Source organism: Pollachius pollachius, assembly GCF_949987615.1.
Source record: "Pollachius pollachius genome assembly, chromosome: 4".
Lineage (NCBI taxonomy): Eukaryota > Metazoa > Chordata > Actinopteri > Gadiformes > Gadidae > Pollachius > Pollachius pollachius.
Window position 1 is genome coordinate 25,990,058 of NC_136937.1, and position 12,458 is coordinate 26,002,515.

Below are 12,458 nucleotides of genomic sequence, written 5' to 3' on the forward strand. Positions count from 1 at the left end.
CTCTATACTATGTTTTGAATATCGGATAGGTGCTGGATAAAAGGTATTCGGGAAGTCCAGGAATCCCGGATCAATCACAGCAGGTTAGTCCCAGGTACAGTCGCACATCAACACTAAATCAGCACAATGTCTCTCGTTTTTTTTTTCTGGCTCTCCTTTAACTCCACAGAGAAGCGGAGAACACACCCAAAAGTTAGAGTTTTGAAAGCTGAAACGTCAGGGAACTGCTTGTCCGTGGAGGCGAGGCCAGGAGTTAGGAGAGGAGCCAGGGGTTAAGGGAGGAGCCAGGAGTTAGGAGAGGAGCCAGGGGTTAAGGGAGGAGCCAGGGGTTAGGAGAGGAGCCAGGGGTTAAGGGAGGAGCCAGGGGTTAGGAGAGGAGCCAGGGGTTAAGGGAGGAGCCGGGGGTTAACGGAGGAGAGGAGAGGACGTCATGTTGAGGAAACAAAACCTAAGAAAAAGAGAAACCAATGTCACTTGACGGGAAAGCAGTTCTCTCTTTCAGGAGAAAAATAAAACGCATTTTGGAACAAATTGTAAGACAGACAGAAACAACAACTAGGTGAGTAATACAGAACAACTAAAAGAGATTTCCAAACCCATCTTCCCGTTATGGAATTAGAAAAATAAAGGAAGTACAATCACCAATACATAAACCTTGTTGTCTGTGTCTAGGAATGGCCTCTGCCAATATCTCCTGGGCTGAAGATAACTTTTCATGTCCGATCTGTCTGGATGTGTTCAGCAGCCCAGTTTCTACACCATGTGGACACAACTTCTGCAGAACCTGTATTACAAAGTTCTGGGATGAAAAAGTCCAATACAAATGTCCAATTTGCAACAAGCTTTTCCAAACTAGACCTGATTTACGGGTCAATACCTTTATATCAGAGATGACTGCTCAGTTTAAAACGTCTGTACGAGTAAAAGAGCAGCCTTGTGTTGAATCAGAAGAAGTTCCCTGTGACGTCTGTACTGGGACCCAGCTGAGGGCCATGAAGTCCTGCCTAGTGTGTTTTGTCTCTTACTGCCAAACCCACCTGGAGCCACATCAGAGAGTCACAGGCCTGAAGAAACATCGGCTGGTCGAGCCTATGGACCGTCTGGAAGACAGGATGTGTAAGAAACACAATCAACTACTGGAGCTCTTCTGCAAGACTGACCAGGTGTGTGTTTGTCAGTCCTGCACAGAGGGTAACCACAGGTCACATCCTGTTGTACCTCTAAAGGAGGAATATGAAGTGAAGACGGCCCAGCTGGGGAAGATAGAGGCTGATGTCCCGCAGATGATCCAGGAGAGAAAACTAAAGATTAAGGAGATCAAAGGCACAGTAGAATTGAGCAAGAAAGATGCAGACAGAGAAATAGCTGATGGTGGGCAGGTCCTCACCGCTCTGATATGCTGCGTTGAAAAGTGCCGAGATGACTTCAACGGTTAAAGAGAAACTGGAATCCACAGAGAAACAACCTGAAGACCTCATCAAAGAGCTGGAACAGGAAATAGAAGATCTGACCAATAGAAGCTCAGAGGTGAAGCCACTCTCACACACTAAAGACCACCTCCACTTCCTCCAGGCCTTCAGATCCCTCAAGGATCCTCCACACACCAGGGACTGGACAACGGTGAAGGTCCGTCCTCCGTCATACGTAGGGACCTTGAGGAGATCCCTGCATCAGCTGGAGGAGACACTGAGCATGGAGATGAAGAAGCTGCATTATGCTGAACTCAAGAGGGTCCAGCATTACGAAGTAGATGTGTCTCTGGATCCTGATACAGCTAGTCCCTGGCTCATCCTGTCTGAGGATGGGAAACAAGTACATGATGGAGGTGTAAGGCAGAAACTCCCAGACAACCCTAAGAGATTTACACATTATCCATGTGTTCTCTCGAGGAAAATATTCCCCTCAAGATTTTACTTTGAGGTCCAGGTTAAAGACAAGACTGCAAGGTCTTTAGGAGTGGCCAGAGAGTCCATTGAAAGGATAGGTGCGATCATATTGACCCCTGAGACAGGTTACTGGACTCTTTACTTCAACAAGGATGGGTTTGTATTTACTGATATCCCTGCTGTCCGTCTCCCTCTGAGAGCTGAGCTCCAGAAGGTGGGGGTGTTTGTTGATTATGCTGAGGGTCTGGTCTCCTTCTATGATGTGGAAGCCAGGGTTCATATCTACTCTGCTACTGGCTGCACATTTAGAGAGCCTCTCTATCCATTCCTCTACCCAGGTCTCTATGATTATGAAGGTAAAAACTCTGCCCCATTGATCATCTCACCTGTCAATCAGACAGACTAGGACTTTTGTTTGATGATAAAATTACCAAACAATCCAAACAACTAATTTTGTTTCCTGAATAAGAATACCATCTGAGAGCTGTCATTTAACAAGGATAAACACAATAAGCCATTAATACTTTGTACTATAAATAATAAGACCAATTTTTGCTGGTAAAACTACACTATAATGTTCAATGTCTTTTTTCCTTAAGGCTTTTTATATATTTAAAGGTTTAAAATAGGGATAATGTGAATTATTAATTTTGCTTACACAATCGATCATTATTTAACCAAATACTTATATTTGTTCATTATTTTGAATCACGTTTGACAGCACAATACATTGTTTGTAAAATGTTCTGATTTTAATAAAAATTAAATGGGGACATATACTTTCTCAGTACAATATGTATTCAGTGGGGTAGGTTAATTTTCTGTGGAATAGTTACATTCTCAGTACAATATGTATTCAGTGGAAAAGGTTAATTTTCTTTGGAATTGGTACAATCTCAGTACAATGTATATTCAGTAGATTAGGTATATTATCAGTGGGGTAAAACAAAAATAACTTTGCAGCCTAAAAACCCTAGGGATTGATGATGGGATTCAAGGAATGATTCAAAGCACCGAATAGCTGCACGTTTGAGCCAGTCAATAACTTTTAATCTCCACCATACAACAACCAAACATGTGTTCCACCTCACACAAAGCTCCCAGTGCCTACATGTAAAGATTCTCCCCATGTGTGAGTATGATTTGCCTCTCCTCTCCATCCTCTCATCTTATTTTCTCCTCTCTCCATCCTCTCTCTTCTCTTCCTCCTGTCTCTTATCTCTGCTCTCCTTTCTAGCTCACCGGATTGTGTTAATTATTGCCATACCTACACATTACGTAAGAGATAATGTATAGAACGCCGGTCATTATCGGGAAAATATGCCCGACAGGGTGAACAGGACACCGACGTGCAGCGGAGGTGTCTTGCCTGTCCTGAAGGGGCTTATTTTTGATAATGAGTCCAGTTTCTACACCATGTGGACACAACTTCTGCAGAACCTGTATTACAAAGTTCTGTGTATGACGGTCCCTGTGTATGTCCTCCGTCATACACAGGGACCTTGAAGAAATCCCTGCATCAGCTGGAGGAGACACACAGACATGATTGAATGAAGAGTTAGTCAGAAAACGTCACCAGTCACCAGACATTAAAACACTAGCAGCATGCATTAAACCAAAACAACTACAAAGTGTGTGATGCCAATAAGTCTCCATATGTCAAGGCTACAACCGTGCCTCCGGTCATTCCTTGTGTTCCTCATGCTTTCCCTCTCCCTTGTTTACCCACGGCTCCCTGAATGTCATCAGTCCCATTCACCTGCTCCAAGCGACACACCTGCTATCCAGCACCATCTCATCAGCTCTGCAGTATACCGATTGTTGTTTCAACCACCTTGGTTAGCTCCATAGCACAGGCTCCTTAACTTGGTCACTCAGGTTGATTTCTCCTGCGACCTTTTTCTACCTGCCTGTTAACCTGCCTGCTCATCTCCCTCGTCCACTGTCCTGCTCAGCTCAGCTCCGCCCTCCACCATCGCCTTTCCATTGCATCCCCCCCCTTACCCCTACAATAAACCCTTTTTCATTCATTTAAATTCCATTGTCTCTGTCTGCGTTTGGGTCCGCCTCTACGGACCGTAACAAGTTTTGGACATACAATTCTAAGTAGTTGACGTTTCGAGTCTAACTTTCGTTGGTCTTGTGTTATTCTGCGACAATACACAGTGGCGTTTAGTACTGGGAACCTCTTTGGTGCAGTTGTCTTTGCGGACTGCTGTGCTGAAATCCATCCGTGTTTTCTCTGAGCTGGTGATCTGTGTGTTGTCTCTGGATAGTGAAGTTGTTGGTCTGATTCGTCTGCCCTACCCGAGTCACATGACTCAGCTGGTTCATGTGGTTAGAGTCTAGGAGATTATATAACTACTAACTAGCCCTTATGAACTCAAGGTTATTGATATTGAACAACCCGCACCCTAAGTCAGCATAGATAACATTTGTAACGCAGCAAACGATGCGATTAATATGAATTGCAGTTATATTTGGGGTAGGCTACGGTATTAGACTGGGTACCCCCAGCCCGTTCTGCCGGCGATTTGACTTCGCTCTGCAGCAGTCCGTTACCTCGGCCATGGTTGAGAATAGGGGGGTGAATGCATACAAAACAACACAAGAAGTGGATTATTGATTAATGATATCAGTGACCACTTGCCAGTCTTTACAATCTATGACAGTAATTACACAAATTAAATATATTATATAAACAAACAGAAAACCAACGATTGAGGTCAGAATAATCCATCATAAAAAACGACTTGGCCTAATGGCTCAGCAGTGGGCAGTGTTGCCACAGTTACCTTGAAAAAGTAATCTGATTACTGATTACTAGTTACTCCTTAAAAAAGTAATTTAGTTACTTTACTGATTACTGCGCAGGAGGCTGGTAGGGGGAATTCGGGGGGGGGGGGGGGGGCATCAGTACCTCTTGTATACAGGGCCCAGAATTTGGTGCTACGGCCCTGGGTGCACACACTGACACTCGGCTTTCAACCGCTTCCGAGACAAAATATCACAGCGCGCTTTACGGGGCGATCACCGGACGCATCTCCACGTGCGTGACGTAAACAGCGCGTTCTAGCGCTCGAGCTGCTCGGACCCCCCCGTGGGTTTAGTTCTCTGGCGATAACGTAGAGGCGCTCCCACGCGCTCTCTCTGCTGCCGTCGCTCCGGCGCAACACACACACAAACACACACACACACACACACACTCACACGCACGCACACACGCACGCACGCAGGCACGCACGCAGCACCGCGCGACTAATTCCGCTGCTAATAACAACTGGTGGCGCGGACTCTGGAGAGTCAAGGTCGACACTCGCCTCTGATAGATTTAAGTCTTTGGAGACTTACGCTTCACACGCACACGCACTCTCACACAAACAGGCAGACAGACAGACAGACAGACAGACACACACACACACACACACACACACACACACACACACACACACACACCACTCCATCGCTCTCAACGCCAATCGGTGAGACATATATACCAAGAAAATTACATTGACGGTCCATGCGAAAAAATTCTAAGAATAATTATGTCATTGTATAATAGAAACTGTGCAATCAAAGAATATAGTAGAAAACTAAAATATACCAGTGTCTATGGATTACAAAGGGATAACAAAATGCCTGTAAAAAGAAAAAACAACTTTACAGAGATTGTATTAGACATAGAAGTAAAGATGCAGAGAATAAATATAAAATATATAAAAATAAATTAATTAATATTATAAGAACAAGCAAGAAATAATAAAAGAAAATATTAGATGATAACAAAAACAATATCAAAGGAATATTAAGTATTCTAATTATATATTAGTATTAATACTAAGTATTATAAGAAATAGCCCTAGGCAAACAAGTTATCCTAATTTTTATATTGATAAGGACAATGAGAATTATAATGTGGATGAAAACAGCAATATATCTCTGTACAAAACTGGGAACAAGCATCACTTCACAAACTACAGACCTGCTTTCACAATCCTTCAAAATATTGGAAAAAATCTTCGACAATAGACTGGACACATTCTTAGAAAAAAACAAATTAATAAATGACAGCCAATATGGATTCAGAACCAACAGATCAACATCACTCGAAGTAATATAATCAGTTGAGGTAATAACAAACGCCATTTAACAAAAAAATATATGCAGTAGGAGTATTTATAGTATTGGATTGGGTTTAAAGTTATTTGAGCAAAAGGCAGCCGTTTGTGTAGTTGGGAAATTGTTCATCATGTTTGAACATTGCTTGTGGTGTCCCCCAGGGGTCAGTGTTGGCTCCTAAACGGTTCATCTTGTATATAAATGATATTTATAATGTTTCCAATGCCTTGAATATTGGGATATTGCCCAATATTCCGAGATAGCGAACCAATCATATTGCGCCATATTAGGAGGTTCACGTTTGCACCTTATTTTCTTTGCACATTAAGGACCAATAAAACACCAAATAGGATTTGTAAAGCTTTGGAAGTTTATTTACAAAACTATTAACATGGTTTGTAGTCAACATATAAGATCGATCGGGCGGCGAATTGCATTGCGTGTCCGACATCCCGACGGAGAACTTCAAATGCTCGAGGGGTCTCCATAGTTACGAGTCTGATTACGGAGTCTTAAACCCCTCCCTACAATAAGGGTACTGTCGGCCATAGAAACGCGAGCCGTATCTGAGCTGGGCTATACCGCACCTTCACTACTGGCTGAGGCGTGCTGGGTCCGAAGTGTATCTGCCGGTGGAAAAGTGCCAATTGTCTCCAGATTTCCAGGAGGTCGATCCTTCGATGACTTCCCAGTACAAAGTCTTTTTTTGACAGCCTTCCAGACCTGAACTGCCCTTTCCCTATAAAGAGTCTGGCCCAACCCCAAGGTTGACATTGGTGCCAAAAAGGTACAGGTTGTCGACCGTGAAGTTGATGTAAGAATCAATGTAGATGTATGCTGATAAAAAAGTGGACATCACATACAGTAGATTCCACATGACATAGAGGAAGCAGAGCACTCCTTGAAAGATGCCTGTGACGGTGACTCTGATCTGGCTTTGAAGCCGTGGGTTGGAGAGCGATCCATCGCTCGCTGCAAGGCTTTTTATGCGTTTGTTCAGGTAGTGTGCTATGGTGAAGCAGGAGATCATCATAACGAACAGGCAGAGAAATATGTATACATTGACAATGGAAATAAACGCAATAGCATTGCTATAATTAAGATACTCTGTACCATTGTGTAATCTGGAATAATCAATAATCAAAGTACTTTTGATTACGGCAAAACACAGAAAAATCAGGCTGTCCAAAAGCATCCCACCGTAGATGACAGATTTTATGTTCTTCCTCACCCAAAGGAAGAAGGATCGCTGGGACGGGACGATCATAATGTGGTAGTAAACCATCAGCCAAACATGATTGTCCTTGTTCACATGCATCAGGAGAATTGTAATTGTAGAAAATATATAATCAACTACATTGGATTTGACCGCGAACATACAAGTCATCAAAGCAACAGATAATACATAAAGTATTGTAAAGGAAACCATGGATCCCAGCACAATCGTTAAAGGCTGCTTCACCTGTTGTGTTTTGCGAGTCATCAAACAAAAAACAAAGAAGATGTTTGCCATGAGGTTGAGAATGAGTAAATGTCCGTTGATTTAAAGGGTGCTAAAATAGCTCATAGTGATGTTTGCCCCTGTCATTTCTGAAAAAACAAGTCTGCCTGCAGAGGAAGGAATATCAATGCTGTATAACCTCCCTGGCCATACACACAAGGGATGGTATTTCCTAAAAAGGGTAGAATGACCCAGGGCACAGTTTATATTGTAGGTAGGTACAGGAAACAACATGCGGCTTTAAGGAAGTATTCAGGGAGGGGACCTGCCAATCGACAACAATTTGGTTGGCAGGATGGAAAATTAAGTAATTGGAAACCCATTATGTGCGTGTCTGAAAGAAGGAAAATAAACGGACTAGAGGAAAATATCATTATTTAAATATGCACATCTGACTAAATTGGCAGTATTCAGAATCCCTTAATGCATAATAACAGAAGTTATACAAAATAGTTAATCTGAAAATAAAAGTTTATAAAGAATCTTTACATTTAACAACTCAACGTTGCCAAATACATCTATTAAGTAGTTCTTGCACAGACACACACGCACATGCACACATGTTGTTCCCTTAAATACTAAAAAGTTTAAAAAGACTTAAAGAAGGAGACTCTTTAATGCTAATTCGGTAGTTGAATACCACAGCCACCAGATATTTCTATATCTTATAGCTTGACATCGGCACAGGAGAAATTCAGTATTGGTTGCTTCCATTTCTGATTCATCAAAACGTACTCGTGTCACTCTCAATTAAGGAGTTGGTTTGACTTACAATTCTTGAAACTGATGATTCATTAACACTAACACACATACTCTCCAGACATTTAACCAAATTAAATCATGCAGCACCGCATACAGAGAGTCCTATGAAAAACACAAACAAAGCTTTGAGCAGTCAGTCAAAACAGGCAGATTGACATCAGATGCAAATCAAGGCGACCTTCAGAGAGTTTGCCCTGCATCTCTTAGAAGTAGTCCCTCCTTCTGGAATCATCGCTGATGAAGGAGGGGTTCCACTGGAAGGGTAGATGCAGGAGTGCCTTGAGCTAGGCAGCCCTGTGAACGGGTACAGGCCGTTCCTCTCCAGGTCCGAATGGCGCAGTGCAGGCTGCAATACAGAGTGTGCATTTTGGTATCATCTCTGAAAAAAACAGCCACTTCAGTTGTGGAAGCAAATAAATTGTATCCACACAGTTGTGTTTAATCCGGGCATCAGAACCGTGTTTATATTTTGTTGCTGTGTCTCGGTGTGAATAACATTTACTGGAAACAAATTCATAGGGTGAGATTCATGATGTCCTCACTATCTTGCTTGCTTGCGCGCGCTCGCGATTGCTTGTGTGTGTGTGTGTCTTGTGTGTGTGTGTGTGTGTGTGTGTGTGTGTGTGTGTGTGTGTGTGTGTGTGTGTGTGTGTGTGTGTGTGTGTGTGTGTGTGTGTGTGTGTAACAGTGTGGTATCCTTACAGAGTAGTAGATATCTGTCAAATGCAGCAGGTTCTTGGTGCTGCCGTATTCCTACTCTATGGTCTCTCTGCCCCACTACCCGGACACACAGTTGCGTTTCGGGAAGTCAGTGAGCGGAGACAGATCTCCGCTCTTGAAAAAATCTTGTTGATGTCATTCTTATCTTTTCTGAGAAGAATCATTTTGAAAAATTGAATATTTACATACTTTTTACATTCTTTCCAAAGTTTGTTTAGTCCACAATTGAACATGAATGACTGAATCAAATACATATATATTATCTGTTTTATGTATCAAAGCACAACTACCATACACATTAGGAAAGGGTATTTTAATGTATATAACTATCATTATGAATGGGTGTAAGGTCGCATTTCAAGTTTTGAGTCATCTTCCCCTTTGTTCTAGTGGCTTTGTTCTGAACATTTTGCATAAATACCAGCTATCATCAGCTATCAGCTAGGTAAATGTTTTTGGTGTGACAGTTGTGTGGCACCTCACCTTTCTACTATCAATGCAAAGTAGAAAACATCTAGCTATATCTAGAGGTATTGTCATATTTCCAGGAGTCTGTCCAAACCCTATCAAGTATTCCATATGGCTGTGACATTTGATAAAATCAATTGTTTTATCCACAACGTAATTCCGAATAGACCACGGTCCTAAGCACAGTGTTTGAACAATAGGTTGGCTCGTTCTGTTCTGGTCGGAACTGTGATTGGAAAAACAATGGCGCAAAAAGGGGTCCTGCTGGCATGGACCTATTAAAGAAAGGACAGCGGACAGGAGGATGGGAACAAGTAGTTTTGACCATTGTCATCTAATAAATGTATATGGTCTTTTTACACCTTTGAAACCTTTTGTCAGTGTCAATTTTCTCCCCCTTCAAGTCGTACCTAGAACTGGATTAAACCTAAAACCAACAGTTAACCCAGAGTTAGGCTAGGTATTTAGCACTCTCCTAACATTACTGTAAAGTATATTATTTCTTAGTAGAGTAGAGGGGTGCTAAATTATGTTCATGTATTTGTAGGTGTTGTAATACAAAGTGTTACATTTAATGCTTCATTAGGCTTCACAGGCCAGTGAGGTTTTTCTTGTAACATTCAACCATGACAAGGCTTGGTTAATATTCAAATAATATTTAATTGAAAATAATTCATATAGCACAGAAGTGTGCTTTGTTTCCTCTTCCCATCCTCCGGGCCGAGGACAAAAAACAAAACAGGGCCCACTGACAAACAACAAACAAAGCGGGCCGCGGACAAACAACAAAACAGGGCCCACTGACAAACAACAAACAAAGCGGGCCGCGGACAAACAACAAAACAGGGAAAAGTGATCAGGTTCCAGTGCTTTCAGTGTTCTCAACTTTTTACAGTTAACAGGCATCAAATAAAATATATAAAATTACATATTTTAATAATATAAAATAATATAATAAAATATATACTAAAGTCTATACAAATTTGAACATTAACCAAAATGCATTAACGTTTCAGATGAAAAAGAAACACAAAATGACTTCACATCTTCTCCACCATCTGGCCAAGCAAACTCTGGAACCCCTCCTGGGCTTCCTTCATTTGTGCCAGGGTCTCAGCGTGCAGTTTTCGGGCGGCCGCTTGGGAGGCTGCCTCTGACTCCCTAAGGAACGCCAACAGGTCATCCTCCCTCTGGCGCTTGCGTGGCCTCCTTGGGGCGTCAGGGGGGCATGGTGGTAGCTGTGTGAGGAGTACCGCAGGAGGACGGAGGAGGTGATGGAGTTCTGGATGAAGCTGGAGCTGGAGAGGGGGCCATTGGTCTGACACACAGGTGAGGGGGCGCTGGTGGATGAGGAAGATGAGGCATCTAGTGCAGACACACTGACCTGCAGGGCACCTGGCCTGCGCACATCCAGGCCAATGGCTGTTCCCACAACAGGGAAGACTATATCGTGGTGACCTCCCAAGAGGTCATCCATCTCAGTTAAAAAACTGAAATTTACCAGGGCCCCTCCCTGTGGACGAATTCCGCTCCTTCACATAATCACATATCTGATTCACAAGGCATGCAGTGGACAATCCATAAACATTACAGGCCTACAATAATCAAACAGGTCTTTGGCACTGCTGTTGCTGCCGTTGTTCTTATCTCAGCTCCATCAGTTCTACTATGTTGTTTTTATGTATGAAAGTACATAAAAAACATTTTGTGTGAGCGCGAGAGAGAGAAAGAGAGAGAGGGATCGAGCGAGATACGGTAAAAGGGCTTGTCATTGAAATACATTGCAGAAACTGTATTTGAAATATGTATGTGTGTGTGTGTGTGTGTTTCTGTGTGTGTGTGTGTGTGTGTGTGTGTGTGTGTGAGCTTGTGTGTGTGTGTGTGTGTGTTTGTGTGTGTGTTTGTGTATGTGCTGGTAAATCATACAGAGGATGACTTTGAAATAAAAGTGTATGAATGTAATAAATGTAGTAAATGTATAAATATGTGACACCGTGATAAGTGAGTTGGTGGTGCAGCACCACCCCGCAGTGGGCCGAGGCGGAACTGCAGTTACGTAGGAACGTTTGGACGCTGTTGTAGACCGCATCGTTGGTTGGCCGACAGGGAGAACATGTGGACAGCCAGGATGGGCAGGACGTCCTCCTTCCTCGGATCTGTTGGGGAATCAAAATGTGTGGAGAGATACAAAGCAGAGTTAAGACGAGGACCAGGAAACACACAGAGGAGAGAAGGGGTGAAGAGAGCAATGTAGACCACAGAGGTAAAGTAAACAAGGAAGAGGTAGAGTAAAGAAGAAAACATACAACATAGTTAAGAATAATATTGTTTAAAAAGGTGAAACATGCTTCTGCTTCGCCTGCATAAGTTAACAAAGCTGAAGACGTGCACATACCTTCTCAAGCTTACAAGGTATTTCTGTATCTGCAGTCCTGTACAATACAATAGCAAACCCTTACATAAACTATTCGATTTATAAAATAATTAGAAACTCACCTAGGCCTATTACTCAGCGTAGAACGGCTATAGTAGAAGTGATAATGAAACGTTGAACTAAGGATGAAAAAGGACAGAAAAACCATTAGAGTCAGAATCCCTTTCTTAACCAAAAAATAAGTAAAAACGTGTACGTGTAATTAAACCATACGTGTATGTAAAAATTGTTTGTAAAAATTGTTGGAGGAGAGAAAATGATCAATGCCCCCTGGATCTCCATTCATGAGCCCCTTATTTCACCCTCACCAGCTGAACGATGTCCCTGAGCGTCTCGTACGTCAATCCTGGAGAGGACGGGGTCGGGGGTAGGCGGTTGATGCTGAAGATTCCCTAAAAGGTGTAATAATATATATATATATATATATATATATATATATATATAATGGATATAGGTGTATAAGTATATTTACTAATCTGAAGCGATAGATTCTAATAGCAGCTCAAACAAAAACATTTCATACAAATTATCTACTAATGTGTTACTACAATGACGTAAACATCCAACG

At 42.3% G+C, this 12,458-nt stretch overlaps 1 protein-coding gene across 1 annotated transcript in view; it reads left to right on the forward strand.

The window, feature by feature from the left end:
- The window catches only part of LOC307074718 (tripartite motif-containing protein 16-like), a 298,259-nt gene that overhangs the window by 2,536 nt on the left and 283,265 nt on the right, over window positions 1-12,458 (forward strand). The window contains 2 exon segments of the mRNA XM_079734990.1: window positions 903-1,429; window positions 1,431-1,746. Coding sequence (XP_079591116.1) covers window positions 903-1,429; window positions 1,431-1,746 — 843 coding nt within the window.